The following is a 16476-nucleotide window of genomic DNA, read 5'->3' on the forward strand; positions in this document are numbered from 1 at the left end:
GTGCTTTTACGCGGATTACATGGAAGTAAGCATAATTTACGGTAAATAAAATGATAAAAAGCGAACCCGCGTTTTTTGTTTTTCTTACTCACGTCAGTAGTAGAATTCATTCACACCATTCCCATGTGACTCTCTGCCCCTTCTCTCATCATCACACTTTCCCTTCTCTTCTCTTCACTTCCTTTTCTCTCCAATCCAAGCACCGTTCTTTGATTCGATGTAACCTCAGCGCCAGGGTTAACAGATTCTGACCTTCCCCATGAAGGTTGTGGTTTGTGTTCACTACTTGTTTCGATTCCACGCCGAAACTTTTCTGCTTGGTTCCTGTCGGAATCAAAAATGGCGGCGTGAGTTGTGAAGTGTGAATTCTGAAGTTATTTTAGAAAACGAAATGAAGGTCTTTCCCTTCATTGGGTTCCTGTTCCTCGTGGCACTGTTTCTCAGCTCGGTTTCAGCTTTTTCTCCAACTGGGTCGATTCGGCATCGCGTCAAGTTTATCATAGGTTCGGTTTTTTTCTCTTTCGTTTTCGCTTTTGAATACGGTAATGGGTTGGGTGTGGATCGTGGAAAGATCGGGACTTGGAATGAAAGATAAAAATTGGTGTCAGCTTTTGCTTCGTGCTGGGTTTCCTAATTTTTGTCTGTGAGGATTGGGGAAATGGAAATTTGGGATGCCTTGGAATGTTTTCATTTTGGATTATTGGGGGTTTTGGTTTAATTTCATCTGTTTTTGCTTTGCTTGCACGTGTGATTTGGCTAATTTTTATATTTTTTTTGTCTGTTTCAATTTTTCAGGGGAGGGAGAAGAGAATTTGGGTGAATGGAAGAGTGAATTCACTCAGGTAGCTCCAGCACCGGGGCCTAAAGGTGTGGATGTTCTTATTCTGGCGGCAAACAGGACCAATAGACCTGACATTCTGCGAGGATTCCAACGCTATCGAGGTGGTTGGGATATTGCAGATCAGCATTATTGGGCTGTAAGTGCCGTTTTTTCTTCCTTGATCATTGTGTTTTAAAATGGATGGATGATTTGTTCTATGATCAGTGCCAATTCCGTGTTGAGAAGTGGAGTTCTTGCATGTTGCCTAACAGTTCTCATCGAACATCCTAGAATGCTATTGTTCTCCACTTTCCATCTGTTTGGTTGTTTACATGTCTTTCTATGTTGAATGTCATTGTCATTAGAAAATGAGGAGATGCAAAACTTAATTTTTCTTTAACAAAAGTCCTAGAGAGCATTTTGTAGAGTTTTTATGAAGCTTATTTGGATTTATGACTCCTATAAACTTTTTTAGCTTAATCCAAACAAGTTTTGTGGTTAAACTTGTGAAATTTATGGCAATCTCACTTAATAGGTTGTTTGTTCAAATACACTCTTACTGTTTTTAGAACACGCTCAAAAACAGTAGGAAAAAGAGAAAAGAGAAAGAACAAGAGATTCTGAACAGAAAATTTTATTTCTCACTTCTGTATATCACGTGTACAGCGTTGCAATGTATAGTATACAATTAAAATAGTTAGTTAACAGCTCACTGTCTAACTAACATATAACCACTGACTGATTGAACTAACTGAATTATCTACTACAACTACACCCCTACATACCACTGTATAATTAACAGCTGAAGATGTGCATCTATTCCTTAACTAGTTTATATCTAGAGCTTTAATTTTGACTTTGTTTCTTTTGTTTTGTTTTTTGTCAAATTTGATGTCTGGAGCCTATTGTTCAGTTACACGGTTTGTTCTACCTTTTAATAGATTCTATTCTCCTCACTTCACTGCAGTCTGTTGGATTCACTGGTGCAGCTGGTTTTATTCTTGCTGCCCTATGGCTTATCTTGTTTGGCCTGGCGCTTATGATTCATCTATGTTGTGGATGGCCAATTACCATAAAGGGCAAAGGATCAAATCATTCACAAAGGATTTGTCTTATACTGCTCATATCATTCACTTTTGCTGCTGCGTAAGTCTCTATTTCCATGCTCCCTTTGTTAATTTCTTCATGGGATGCTGTATTTCCTCAAATTCAACTTGTTCTTTCCCCCTTTATCAATAGATATGGAAAAAGATTCTTTAGTAAGCTATTTGCATAATTGATAATCAATAATTCAAAATTACATGCTATGGATGTTTTATTTTGGTTTTCACTTTTCAATGAACAAATACCAAATGGTGATGATTATTGAGTGATACTGTCATTTTGCTCAATACATGTGAAATTTCTATATACTGCCAGCTCTAGGTTTTATTCATCACAAATTCAAATGTGGATACTAACATACATACCCTGTTCTTTTAATTACACAGGACTGGATGTATCCTCCTCTCTGTTGGGCAGGATAAATTTCATGGTCAAGCCTTGGACACCCTTCATTATTTTGTCAATCAGTCAGATTATACAGTGCAGACTCTGAGAAATGTCACAGAGTATCTCTCCCTTGCAAAAACTATCAATGTCACTAGGATTGTTCTTCCATCTGATGTCATGGATGCTATTGACAAGTTGAATGTGGATCTAAATACTGCCGCAGACACACTTTCAGAGAAGACAAATGAAAATTCAGTAAAAATTCGAAGAGTTTTCAATGATGTGTATGTATTCATAAAACTGATTCTAGAGAGTTATACCTCATCCATGTATGATGCTAAACCACGTACGTTTTGCAGGCGTCTAGCTTTGTATGTTGTAGCAGCTGTGATGCTCCTGTTGGCTCTTGTTGGGCTAGGTATTGGCATAAAATCATGAATAAATTTAGCTAACTTTATATTTATGTTCCCGAGCTCTTGGTTATAGCTGACTCTTGTTTTTTTTTTGCAGTCCTTTCTGTCCTTGGATATCAGCACGCAATCCTCATGTAAGTTATGTTTGTCTATGTCTATTGGTGTTACGTTTGTTTATCATGCTGCCTCATATACCTTAGTCCTTGTTATGTTCTTCTGTCTGAATTCTTAATATTTTGCAGATTTGTTATCACTGGATGGTTACTTGTTGCTACCACATTCATTCTTTGTGGAGTATTCATGATCCTTAATAAGTAAGTCATTATATCCAATAGATCTCAGTTTAATTTATTAACAATTATCTGTATGTTCAAAAGCTAACATTAACAACCAAACCTGATATGAGTAAGCTTTTCTTTTACAGTGCAATTTCTGATACCTGCATGGCTATGGGAGAATGGGTGGCAAATCCACACACCGAATCTGCTCTTAGTAATGTCCTTCCGTGTGTTGATCAGAGTACCACAAACCAAACACTCTTCCAGAGTAAGCAAGTTGTCACCAACATTGCAAATGTTGTGAATGAATTCATCTATAATTCTGCAAACCTGAATATAACACAAGGAAGTCCTGGCTACTACAATCAGTCTGGGCCTACAATGCCAACTTTATGCTACCCTTTTGACTCTCAGCTTCAAGAGCGTCAATGTACAGATCAGGAAGTTTCTTCCGCCAATGCCTCAATGGTAATTTTTTTCAACACTTAGTGGCTTTTGCATGAAAAGTTGTATCGTCTTCTATTATCGATTTCTGGTGATGATATACATGGAATCTCAATTAGTTCGTTGATTAAAATTTTTCAGGTTTGGAAGAACTTTGAATGTGAGGTATCTGAATCTGGCATTTGCACTACAGTTGGCAGGGTTACCCCAGAGATTTACTTGCAGATAGTGGCTGCAGTGAATGAAAGCTATGCGTTAGAACATTACACCCCACCTTTACTTAGCCTTCAGAATTGCAATTTTGTGAGAGAGACATTCACAAAAATTACTTCAAGCTACTGTCCTCCATTAAACCACTACCTGAAGATTATCAATGTAGGACTTGGCCTGGTTTCAGTTGGTGTTCTGCTCTGCCTTGTTCTTTGGATACTCTATGCAAACCGCCCCCGAAGAGGGGAAGTGTTTGAGAAGTCATCCTTGGCGGAAACCGCCACAAATTTACCCTTGACAAATGCAAATAGTGAAGTATAGATTGTAAAATAAAAGTCAGTTGATAAAGTAGAGTTTATTGTTTTACAGTTCCCTACTATGTATATCCATCGGGATGAAATGAAGGTGCTGCGAAGCTGCATCTGAGCTTGAAGAGCAACATTTTGTCTATATAAAGAAAGCAATTTTATTTTGTTTTTAGCTTTAGATTCTTAAAGTATTATCGATCAAACTTTTTTCTAAAGAAAGAATCAATTTGTTGTTGTACAATTGAAGCTCTCGAAAGATTCTAGATGGGGATTTTTATAATATTTCAAAAATATATAGATATATATTAATTCTAATTAGCTGTTGAAAAAATTCTTCCAAATTTCTCTATAATAATTTTAGTACTATTTCATTTTTTCCTATATTTTGGTATCATCTCACTTTCATGGTGTACTCCTTTGTATATATTGGAAATATTGAAAAAGAAAAAGGATAAAATTTTGACTAACCATTATTAGAAGTAAATGAACAAAAAGTAAATAGAAAAGAATAATATAAAAAGCATTTTATTTTCTTAAGTTAATAATTAACTTACATATAAAGTACTGGTAGGTGTGTTTCTGTATAAGGATCTCTGTAACTACTTGTTCGTGGGGTTGAATAGTAGAAAGTTCCAAAATCCCGCCAAATCTCGAGGTTCATCAATGGCGTCCTCGCTCGCGCTCCTCTTCTTCATCCCTTCCTTCGTCTTATCCTCCCTCTGCCACGCACTACCGCGCGAAGCCGTATTTGACGCCGCCGACGTCCTCTTGGATTCGGGGTTCGTGTCTATGGCTCTAACACTAGAAGTCGTTGCCGAAACGCTTCTAGAGCAGTCTCCTTCCGCCACCGTCTTCGCTCCCTCCGATTCCGCTTTCAAGAAATCTGGCCAGCCGTCCCTGGACCTCCTCCGCTTCCACCTCGCTCCGCTCCCGCTCACTCCGTCCAGTCTCCGCCTCCTCAGCGCCGGCACAGGGATCCCGACAATGCTCCCTGGCCAGTCTCTTACCGTCACAACCTCTTCATCCGATCGCGCAACGTCCATCAACAACATAAAACTCACGCCATCCCCAATCTACGACGATGGTTTTCTCTTAGTCTATGGCATTGACAGGTTCTTCGACCTTAACTTTCAGATTAACAGTCAAAGACCTAGTTCTGATTCCAATTCCTCCTGTTCCGCCAAGAATAGCACCACCGCTGCTTCCGATACCTTCAACTCAGCCATCCAAACCCTGCAAACTAGTGGACACTCCGCCGTGGCTTCGTTTCTCGGAATGCAGCTCTCCGGAGTCGTGGAGCCGAGTGGAATCACTGTGTTCGCTCCGGCGGACGACTCGGTGATGAGCAGCATCGGCGATTTCGATCAGTATCCTTCGTTCTTTCGCCGGCACGTTGTACCGTGCCGACTTCTGTGGAATGATCTCGTTAATTTGGGCGACGGATCGCTGTTGCCGACGTTCTTGGATGGATTCAGCATCAACGTCACCAGATTTGACGGCGTTTTGGTTTTTAACGGCGTTCCGGTGTTCTTTCCCGACTTGTTCTTCAACGAAAGGGTTGCGGTTCACGGTGTTAACGATGTTCTGGCGGCACAAGGCGAAACGTTTCCAGAAAACGCGAAAAACTTGTTCGACCCTTTTGAATTTTGAGGATGTGTGAAATTTAACCACCGCCACCTTTGGCTTAGTGGTTGCTATTGCAGAGACTCATGCTCTTTTGTTTTGCATGTGTGACGTTGAAATTCACGCTTAGATACGTGGTCAACGTCATGCTTTCATTTCTTTTATTTGACTTCTCCACTGAATATCTCACATTAACAATTTTTTTTTAATAAACTTGTAATTTGTTTTAGAAGAATAGTAGAGGACTTTTTTATTTTGTTAGCAAGTAGAACAACAAGAACTTTTTTATACAAATTTATAACTTTCTTGGAGAAATTAATTGAAATAATTTAAAATTATAACAAATAAATAATTTTTCACGGTGCGAAAGACTTGAAAGGAACAACGTCACAACAAAATAAGTTTTTAAGGTAAATTACCTGTCAACATAATTTTCCATTTCAAAAATATTTAGAAAAGAAAGCACAACTTCCATAAAATAAAATTCCATCGTCATCTTCAAATTAAAACATGTTAGTCAGTCTTTTGAATACAAGAATAACCAAAATTCTACTCGAAATAACTATTGTGTTTTTCTATGTATTTGACATTTACTTACTATTCTAATAGTTTGTTGAAGAGTTTTTTTTTTTTTTTGGAAATTTTAAAAACTGTAATATAGAAAGGAATATATTACATTTTTTTTTATTTCTACATTAGAAAAAATGTCATGCATGCATATAAATTAATTAAATATTAGGTAACCGTAAGTAATTGGTGTTATCTTGAACTTTGAAAATGTAAATTAAATAGAACAAAAATCTTTAAAGAAATGATACTTAAAATAGAACTCGTGAAAATTTTTATAAAAAGAATAAAGAAAAAGAAGAACAACAAAGAAAAAAAAAAGGCATTTGGGTTTTTAAATTATCCATCACGGAAGTGAAAGGTAGTATTGACTAAATTTACACGGTTTCAAAATTCCGAGGAATCAATGACAATGTGATGATTTTCTTCCAATTGCGTTCGTTGATTTTTCTGCTATGGTTTTACGATTAAAGATTCTGATGTAAACTAAGTGTTATATATATATATATATATATATATATATATATATATATATATATATATATATATATATATGTATGCAAAGATAGATGTAAGAATGTGTGAAAATTGATATATTAAATAATAGTTTTTAAATGAAAAATGCTCAAGATAATTATATATTTCTTACGATTCTCTCCAACACGTCTATCTATTTTTTTATCCTTTATTTGGTTGATTCACAGCATTTTCTCTCGCTTCAGCTTTACTTTAAACAGAGAATGTAAAATTCTTATATTATTATCAAAACCTAAATGACGATTTAAGAAAATAATTAAATTGGTGGTGCAATGATAATCACATAAAAATAAATGGTTGTTCAAAATATCTCTTTTGGTTTCTTCTTGCTTTCAATTATTAGTCATATTCAATTTTTACACTACACACCCATTTATACATAAATGTGTATATGTTGTTGGAATGTGTTCTACATTAACTTGTTTCTTTATCAGTTTTATTAGTTTGCAAAATTCTCACGAATAAACACATATGTTGTCTTCCTATTTAAGATACAACTAATTATTTATACTATCACAACAAACGTTTTGATACAACCAAAAACTTCATTTTTTATTTATTTGATTATTTTGTTTTTATTTAGTAAGAAGAATGAATTAGTGCACATGTTCCAACATTAACCTTTTTAATATTACATTTTGATTATTAGGTCTTATTATTGATTTAGTAGTAAATTTTGCATTCAATAATAGCGTATAAAAAGGGTCCATAACATTGACAGGTAGCTGAAAAACAATTTAAAACATATTTCCTAAATTTTAATTTTAGAACATGTTAAAGACTATCATGGGATTAAATTTGCTAAAATATGAAGTTGGGCAAAGACAATTTTTTAAAATAATACTTAAAAAAAGTGATGTAATAAAAAAATAGTATGAAATACAAAATTTCAAGTTCTGTAAGTACTTTTACACTCTCAATATAAGATTTTAATTAATTTTAAAAAAAACTTGGATTTCCACGGTCAGATAGCTTTTTCTTACCTTTTCATATATTTATTTTTTGCATTTCCGTGTAAAAATATTTCTGTTTTACCTTTTTTGAATCGTGAGGTAAAAATATTTTAGATTGTGCAATGTGAAAATTAAGAATGACTTCCAAATTATACAATTTAAAAATTTACTTTTGATTTTTAAAGTGCACAATCTAACAAGAATAAAATGAAAAATTTATTTATATGGGGTGCAGGAAGAAAATCTCTAGTGGGCCGGGCATTTGTCTTATCAAGGCCCATTATTGTTAGTTTGTTAGTTCTCTCACCTAACCTACCTACGGACAAGATTTTATTTCCCAAACATCGAGAAGGCTCGATTTCATCCCGATCTCAAATCTCAGAATCAAAATTCGAGTATTCCAATTTCAGAGCTTCCAAATACTTTCTCTATGCCAAAATTTTCAAACCCTAACATACGAATTTGGCAGGTGATATATCCAAAGCTTCGTCAAACAACAATTATCGTCTTCCCCGTTACTACCTCAGTTTTTATCTCTTTTTTTTTTCCAATCTTCGTTCAGATTTATTTCATCATAAGATGCTTTGAATTTCTAGTTTTTCACTTTGACCTGTTGTAGGGATTTCATGTTCTTGGTACCTCTCTGTTTCACACATTTCTAATGTTTCAACTGCATGAATTGTTTCTAGATGTTCGCAATTTCTTATTTCTACAACATTGCAGGGAGTGTCAAGTTCACGGGAACAAGGGTTTTCGCTTCAATTGTAATCGGTGAAATTGAAATCGAAATTATCGATCAATTCGTCGTGAAGTTCTTGGAGTGCGCTTTAGATGGGTAATTATAACTTGAAAGGAATTTGAATAAATTTGGGGGATCTTGTTGCATACGTTTGGTGTGTAATAGTTACTGTAAAACTATTTTCAGGCTTAATGATTTTTTGGATAATTTGAACATGGGAGAACGTACTATCAAAGGATGCCTTGGAGCTCATAGTTGTAAGGAGTAACAAGTGAATTCTTACTCATTTCTTGGATTTGTTTGGGGTAATAGTTAACACCTTTTGATGTATATGCTTTGAGTTTTGTTGTTTCTTTTGTGTTTCTATTATCTTTGGCATGTGATGTTGAATTTTTGTTTTACTCTTGTGTCTAGATTTGGTATTGCAACGTTGCGGTGGTGGTGGTGTTAGTGTTAGCTTGTTGTTGTATTGCATTTAAGTTTGGAGGAAATGGAGTTGCGAAAACCCTTCTTCTGCTCCTGGGCTTTCCTTTTAGTCGTCGTCTTTGCTCAAGTTACTAATGGGTTTTACCTCCCTGGAAGCTATATGCACACTTACTCAAATAAAGATGCGATATTTGCCAAAGTTAATTCGTTGACTTCGATTGAAACTGAGCTTCCCTTCAGCTACTACAGCCTTCCTTACTGCCCACCGGTGGGTGGTATAAAGAAAAGTGCTGAGAATCTTGGAGAGCTTCTGATGGGAGATCAGATCGATAACTCGCCGTACCGATTCCGAATGAATGTTAACGAGACGGTTTACCTCTGTACTGCGTCCCCGTTGAATGAGCACGAGGTGAAGCTACTTAAACAAAGGACACGGGATCTGTATCAAGTGAATATGATCCTTGACAACTTGCCTGTTATGAGGTTTACCGTGCAAAATGGTGTTAAAATCCAGTGGACAGGGTTCCCTGTTGGATACACTCCACCTGATGGTGGTGCAGATTACATCATTAACCACCTTAAATTCACGGTCTTCGTTCATGAATACGAAGGAAGTGGGGTCCAAATTGTGGGGACTGGAGAGGAGGGTTTGGGTGTTATTTCCGAGTCTGACAAGACAAAGGCTTCCGGGTATGAAATAGTTGGTTTTCAGGTTGCCCCCTGTAGTATTAAATATGATCCGGAGGTCATGGTAAAGCACAAAATGTATGATACTCTTTCTCCTATACACTGCCCGGCTGAGCTTGACAAGTATCAAGTGATAAGAGAGCAGGAAAGGATATCGTTCACATACGAGGTTGAATTCGTGAAAAGTAATATAAGGTGGCCATCACGTTGGGATGCTTATTTGAAGATGGAGGGTTCCCGTGTTCATTGGTTCTCAATCTTAAATTCTGTCATGGTTATTTCTTTCCTTGCTGGTATTGTTTTTGTCATTTTCCTAAGAACTGTGAGAAGGGACTTGACTAGGTACGAGGAACTGGACAAAGAGACTCAAGCTCAGATGAACGAGGAGCTCTCTGGATGGAAGCTTGTTGTGGGTGATGTGTTTAGGGAGCCTTATTGCTCGAAGCTTCTCTGTGTGATGGTCGGAGATGGGGTTCAAATTCTTGGAATGGGTGGTGTTACTATTGTTTTTGCGGCGCTTGGCTTTATGTCACCAGCATCCCGAGGAATGCTGCTAACTGGGATGATCCTTTTGTATCTTATCCTAGGCATTGCTGCAGGCTATGTCAGTGTACGTGTATGGAGGACAGTAAAAGGAACAACGGAAGGGTGGAGATCAGTTTCCTGGTCGGCTGCATGTTTTTTTCCTGGAATTGCTTTCATTATTCTTACAGTACTAAATTTCATTCTATGGAGCAGTAACAGTACTGGTGCCATACCCATTTCCTTGTATTTTGAGATGTTCATCCTCTGGTTCTGCATTTCAGTACCTCTTACCCTCATTGGAGGATTTATGGGGACAAAAGCTCAGCCGATTGAATATCCAGTGCGCACTAACCAGATTCCAAGGGAAATTCCTGCTCGTAAATACCCATCGTGGCTTCTTGTTCTTGGTGCTGGAACTCTTCCATTTGGAACCCTCTTCATTGAGCTTTTCTTCATCCTTTCAAGTATTTGGCTTGGGAGGTTCTATTATGTTTTTGGTTTCCTGTTGGTTGTTCTTCTATTGCTAATTATTGTGTGTGCTGAAGTGTCTGTTGTCCTCACTTATATGCATCTATGTGTGGAAGATTGGCAATGGTGGTGGAAGGCATTCTTTGCTTCAGGTTCTGTGGCTCTTTACGTCTTCCTATACTCCATCAACTACTTGGTCTTCGACCTGCAGAGTTTGAGTGGACCAGTCTCAGCCACGCTTTACCTTGGCTATTCACTGCTCATGGCCATTGCAATCATGTTGTCAACCGGCACCATCGGCTTCCTTATGTCATTCTACTTTGTGCACTACTTGTTCTCATCAGTAAAGATAGATTGAGGTTCTTGCTATCATTGTTCATTAACGATGCAAAAGGTTAATTGATATAACTTCTACCTAGTCCTTTTTGTATCTTGATCATATCGCAGAGTAGGGCAACTGATGGTGCTTCATTCTTTGTCTAAATTGTTGTCAAACGGTTTTATGTTGATGGAGTCTGCAGTTTGTTCTGCTTCTGCCTGTTTCCCAAAGTGGTGTACTCATACAAGTATTTTGGTTCGAGTTTCTTTAGAATGTTGTAATTCAAACTGTCTCATCTCATTTCAATATATGGTTTCAGAACATGTTATGATACTCACAGTGCTTCTGGGGTTCTAATTTTCTAGCTTCTTTGTGGATTGAAGGATGGAAAGTGACCTAGTATAGTATAAGGAAAGTGACTTATTATATACTATCAAAATGATTTTATTTAAACTTCATTGTTTACATTTTTTCTTTAACAATATTATTATGTCAAATTTATTTTAGCTTGTACACATGAATTAATAATTTTTGGATATGGAAAATATTGGGTAAACGTAGTAGGCTATTACTTCCTGCACCCCCATCAGATTTCTTCCAGCACCCTATCATTCGGAAATTATTTTCCTAAGCCTAATAAACAATTGTCAATTCTGGATTTTTTTTTTCTTTTCCGGAAAGCAATCTTTCCCTTCTATAAAAGCTTCTTGATCGGGTGGGTGAGAAATTTGATGGGGGCTATGAAGCAATAGGCAACGTAGTATTGCTGTAACGCGTAGCTTGTTGTCCGTTAATTGAGTTTCAGCTTTCTGGTTTATTTTCCTTAGCAACGGACTAAATGCTTTAGATGTAAAATGTTGATTCAATTTACATAAACATTGCATGAAGTTTTCTGGAAATACTGACAAATTTCTTATTGAGTTTTGCACCAACAACTTTTTTGTTTTATAAACATTATATTGTCCATTTTTTTTTATAATACATACACTTTAAATTTTATAAATATACATATGTTAGTGTTTTTAACTTTAAAAAACCTTAAGGATCTTTATATAATTGACTATCAAATCTCCTGGTTTCTAATGGGTTATTTGTCCCGTGTCATTAAAATGACAACTTATAAATGACCTTTAACACCGATAGCATAGTTGTTGACATTATTGAATTAACACTAATTTTCTAATGCAACTTCAATATTGTTGTGAGTAGCTAAGAATACCAGTCAGGACAAAACTATCAAAAGTTGTCTTCCAACAAACACAATTTATTTAAACTAAAATCAATTTTTATAAAACATATACTTAAGGGTTAGGAATATAAAACAAATAAAATTAAATAAATTGGTGCAAATAAAAATAAATAAAACAAACACTTTCAGGGAAAAAAATGAAAATTCAGTAAAAATTCGAAGAGTATTCAATGATGTGTATGTTTATCTATGTCTATTGGTGTTAAGTTTGTCTATGTCTATCGGTATTACGTTTGTTTATCATGCCTCATACACTTTAGTCCCTGTTATGTTCTTCTGTCTGAACTCTTAAAATATTTTGCAGATTTGTTATCACCGGATGGTTACTTGTTGCTACCACATTCATTCTTTGTGGAGTATTCATGATCCTTAATGAGTAAGTCATTATATCTAACATCTCAGTTTGATTTATTAACAACAAATTATCTTTATGTTATGGGAATTTCTGTATGTTCAAAAAGCTAACATTAACAACCAAACCTGATATAACATAAGGAAGTCCTGAATGTATGTTGCAAATGTTGTGAATGAGTTCATCTATAATTCTGCAAACCTGAATATAACACAAGGAAGTCCTGGCTACTACAATCAGTCTGGGCCTACAATGTCAAGAGCGTCAGTGTACAGATCAGGAAGTTTCTTCCGCCAATGCCTCAATGGTAATATTCTTCATCACTTGGTGGCTTTTGCATGAAAAGTTGTATCGTCTTCTATTATCGATTTCTGGTGATGATATACATGGAATCTCAATTAGTTCGTTGATTAAAATTTTTCAGGTTTGGAAGAACTTTGAATGTGAGGTATCTGAATCTGGCATTTGCACTGCAGTTGGCAGGGTTACCCCAGAGATTTACTTGCAGATCGTGTCTGCAGTGAATGAAAGCTATGCGTTAGAACATTACACCCTAAAGTATTATCGATCAAACTTTTTCTAAAGAAAGAATCAATCTGTAGTTGTACAATTACAGCTCTCGAAAGATTGTAGATGAGGATTTTTATAAAATTTCAAATATATATATTAATTCTAATTAGCTGCGAAAAACTTCTTCCAAATTTCTCTATAATAATTTTAGTACTATTTCCCTTTTTCGTATAATTTGGTATCATCTCACTTTCATGATGTACTCCTTTTTATATATTGGAAATATTGAAAAAAAAAAAGGAAAATAGGATAAAATTTTGACTAACCATTATTAAAAGTAAATGAACAAAAAGTAAATAGAAAAGAATAATATAAAAGGCTTTTTATTTTCATAAGTTAATACTGGTAGGTGTGTTTCTGTATAAGGATCTCTGTAACTACTTGTTCGTAGGGTTGAATAGTAGAAAGTTCCAAAATCCCGCCAAATCTCGAGATTCATCAATGGCGTCCTCGCTCGCGCTCCTCTTCTTCATCCCTTCCTTCGTCTTATCCTCTCTCTGCCACGCACTACCGCGCGAAGCCGTATTTGACGCCGCCGACGTCCTCTTGGACTCAGGGTTCGTGTCTATGGCTCTAACACTAGAAGTCGTTGCCGAGACGCTTCTAGAGCAGTCTCCTTCCGCCACCGTCTTTGCTCCGTCCGATTCCGCGTTCAAGAAATCTGGCCAGCCGTCCCTTGACCTCCTCCGCTTCCACCTCGCTCCGCTCCCGCTCACTCCGTCCAGTCTCCGCCTCCTCAGCGCCGGCGCAAGGATCCCGACAATGCTCCCTGGCCAGTCTCTTACCGTCACAACCTCTTCATCCGATCGCGCAACCTCCATCAACAACATTAAACTCACGCCATCCCCAATCTACGACGATGGTTTTCTCTTAGTATATGGCATTGACAGGTTCTTCGACCTTAACTTTCAGTTTAACAGTCAAAGACCTAGTTCTGATTCCAACTCCTCCTGTTCCGCCAAGAACCGCACCGCCGTTGCTTCCGATACCTTCAACCCAGCCATCCAAACCCTACAAACTAGTGGATACTCCGCCGTGGCTTCGTTTCTCGGAATGCAGCTCTCTGGTGTCGTGGAGCCTAGCGGAATCACTGTGTTTGCTCCGGCGGATGACTCGGTGATGAGCAGCATCGGCGATTTCGATCAATATCCTTCGTTCTTTCGCCGGCACGTTGTACCGTGCCGACTTCTGTGGAATGATCTCGTTAATTTGGGCGACGGATCGCTGTTGCCGACGTTCTTGGATGGATTCAGCATCAACGCCACCAGATTTGACGGCGTTTTGGTTTTTAACGGCGTTCCAGTGTTCTTTCCCGACCTGTTCTTCAACGAAAGGATTGCGGTTCACGGTGTTAGCAATGTTTTGGCGGCACAAGGCGAAACGTTTCAAGAAAACGCGAAAACCCTGTTTGACCCTTTTGAATTTTGAAGATGTGTAAATTTTAACCACTGCTACCTCTTGCTTAGTGGTTGCTATCGCAGAGACTCCTTCTTTTTTGTTTTGCATGTGCGATTTTGAAATTCACGCTTAGATATGCCGTCAACGTCGTGTTTTCATTTCTGTTAGGGGAATAATATTTTAACAAAATTTTAACAAACTTTGAAATTTATTTGATTTTTTTCAATTAAAGCGAAAAACTTAAAAACAAATTAAAAATTAAAATTAAAACTGCATATATAGTTTGAGAAAATTATTTTTGACAAATTTGATAAAGTTTAATTTTTATTATAAGATAATACAATTTTAATTTTAATTTTTTAATTTTTTTTTAGTTTCTCGCTACTTGAAAATGTCAAATGATTGTTAAAATCTTAAATTTTGTTCGTTAAAATATTATTTTCTTTTTTTTATTTGACTTCTTCGTTGAATATCTCACATTAACAATTTTTTTAATAAACTTTAATTAGTTTTAGAAGAATGAGTAGAGGACTTTTTTATTTTGTTAGTAAGAATAACTAACAAAAACTTTTTTATACATAAATTTATAACTTTCTTGGAAAAATTAATTGAAGTGATTTAAATTATAAAAAATAACTAATTTATGTGAGTAATAATAATTATTAGTGGTATTTATTAATAACAATACTTTTGTGAGTTAGATATTTAAAATTTTAGTTTTTTCACGTAAGTTAAATTAAATATATGAATATTGAATTAATATTAATGTTGCTAGTTAAGATAAAGTTAATTTGTATGAGTAAAGAAGAGTATTAGTTTTAGCAGATATTGAAACATGTTAAAAACTTGAGTAATTTATGAATAATGTTGAATTTACTTTGAAAAATAGAATTATAGTAAATGAAGGAGATGTAAATATGTAGTTGTTTGATTTGAATAGAGACTATTAATTCAAGGTGTGTTATATTATTTGTTGTTAGTATGATTGTTATGAGACTATAATTGTTGTTGTAACGAATTTATATATTGATGTATTAGCTTTTGTATAGTATGAGTGTGATAGGATCAATATATATTGGTTGGATCAATTCAGATATAAGAAAATCAAACTAATCCAATGGAACAATGAAACAACCTTTGTGTGATTATGAGCATCATTATTAACACAAATCAACTTTGTAAAAGTACATCGCACCAAACGATACCGATCCAATAGAAACACCTTTGGTAAATATATTTACTATTATTTTGTGCTTTCTTTTGTATGTCATAATAATAATTGTGGTAATACTAAAAATATATTTGGATTGTGAATTCAAAGTGTTACTCAACACTAAATTAAGACGAAAGCATATTAGAAGATAAATGTATTTGAAGTTGATAATATTTGAAATTAAAGCATATAAAAAAGGTTATTGTTCTACCTTTTGTTAAGAACATTCACGTTATTTAATTCCTTAGGGTTTGTAACATCTCATTCTTAACAAGTCATTCCATGTTGTTTACTTATGATCTTTTATTTCGAAACTCACGCTACTCAATTGTGTTTAGGGTCGTACAAACAAGATTTATTCTGGCCTTTTATTTCGAGAACACTCATGCACAGATACCTTCTTTTCGTGAATATATATATATATATATATATATATATATATATATATATATATATATATATATTTGATGAAAACTGAATGACAAGTATCATTTATTTCCTTCGTTTCTTTCATGTTAAAATACAAGCATATATCTTTCGTTAATTTTTCGTATAAATAATATCATTAGTTACCAAAATCTTAACTAATTAAAATAAAAATTAAAGATAATATAATTAAATTTACTTACACTAGTCCACCAAACTCTTTGTTATAATTGACTGATGATGGAGTATTTGTTATACAATCGGTTGAGAATTTTATTACTGTACAAAGCATGTGGATAATTTACAAAAATTTGGGCTTATATGAATTTACTCTTTGGGCTTACCAATTTCGGCTTACATGAATTGGTAGCTTCGGTCCAATTTACGTGAATAAGATAGGATTTCTTCGTACACCCCTATGTTTACTAACTCCACTTCACAAGAAGAAAAAGATTAAAAT

The 16476-nt window shown here is 35.4% G+C and overlaps 4 protein-coding genes across 6 annotated transcripts; all 4 read left to right on the forward strand.

Annotated features, from left to right (window-relative positions):
- The first annotated feature begins 75 nt into the window (after positions 1–75).
- Positions 76–12865, forward strand: LOC114191035. 2 transcript variants are annotated; one of them, XM_028080182.1, is made up of 10 exons: positions 76–503; positions 796–977; positions 1788–1966; positions 2311–2595; positions 2671–2729; positions 2822–2858; positions 2967–3038; positions 3149–3348; positions 12627–12716; positions 12834–12865. In XM_028080182.1, exons 1-10 carry the CDS (start codon positions 392–394, stop codon positions 12848–12850), a joined length of 1233 nt encoding a protein of 410 aa, XP_027935983.1. In that variant the 5' UTR covers positions 76–391; the 3' UTR covers positions 12851–12865. The 2 variants fall into 2 exon arrangements, with proteins under 2 accessions (XP_027935983.1, XP_027935982.1); XM_028080181.1 differs by lacking the exons at positions 12627–12716; positions 12834–12865 and adding an exon at positions 3588–4142 and having other exon boundaries at positions 77–503; positions 3149–3470.
- Positions 4454–5769, forward strand: LOC114191036 (putative fasciclin-like arabinogalactan protein 20). The gene has a single exon (XM_028080183.1). It carries the CDS (start codon positions 4628–4630, stop codon positions 5612–5614), a length of 987 nt encoding a protein of 328 aa, XP_027935984.1. The 5' UTR covers positions 4454–4627; the 3' UTR covers positions 5615–5769.
- On the forward strand, positions 7971–11143 carry LOC114191034 (transmembrane 9 superfamily member 12-like). 2 transcript variants are annotated; one of them, XM_028080180.1, is made up of 4 exons: positions 7971–8279; positions 8368–8479; positions 8570–8688; positions 8798–11143. In XM_028080180.1, the coding sequence occupies exon 4, from the start codon at positions 8874–8876 to the stop codon at positions 10845–10847; it is 1974 nt and encodes a 657-aa protein (XP_027935981.1). In that variant the 5' UTR covers positions 7971–8279; positions 8368–8479; positions 8570–8688; positions 8798–8873; the 3' UTR covers positions 10848–11143. The 2 variants fall into 2 exon arrangements, with proteins under 2 accessions (XP_027935981.1, XP_027935980.1); XM_028080179.1 differs by having other exon boundaries at positions 7971–8113.
- Positions 12866–13322: 457 nt separating the features above from the next.
- LOC114192699 (putative fasciclin-like arabinogalactan protein 20) lies at positions 13323–14516 on the forward strand. The gene has a single exon (XM_028082484.1). It carries the CDS (start codon positions 13421–13423, stop codon positions 14405–14407), a length of 987 nt encoding a protein of 328 aa, XP_027938285.1. The 5' UTR covers positions 13323–13420; the 3' UTR covers positions 14408–14516.
- Positions 14517–16476: the final 1960 nt, after the last annotated feature.

This window comes from Vigna unguiculata, chromosome 7, assembly GCF_004118075.2.
Source record: "Vigna unguiculata cultivar IT97K-499-35 chromosome 7, ASM411807v1, whole genome shotgun sequence".
Lineage (NCBI taxonomy): Eukaryota > Viridiplantae > Streptophyta > Magnoliopsida > Fabales > Fabaceae > Vigna > Vigna unguiculata.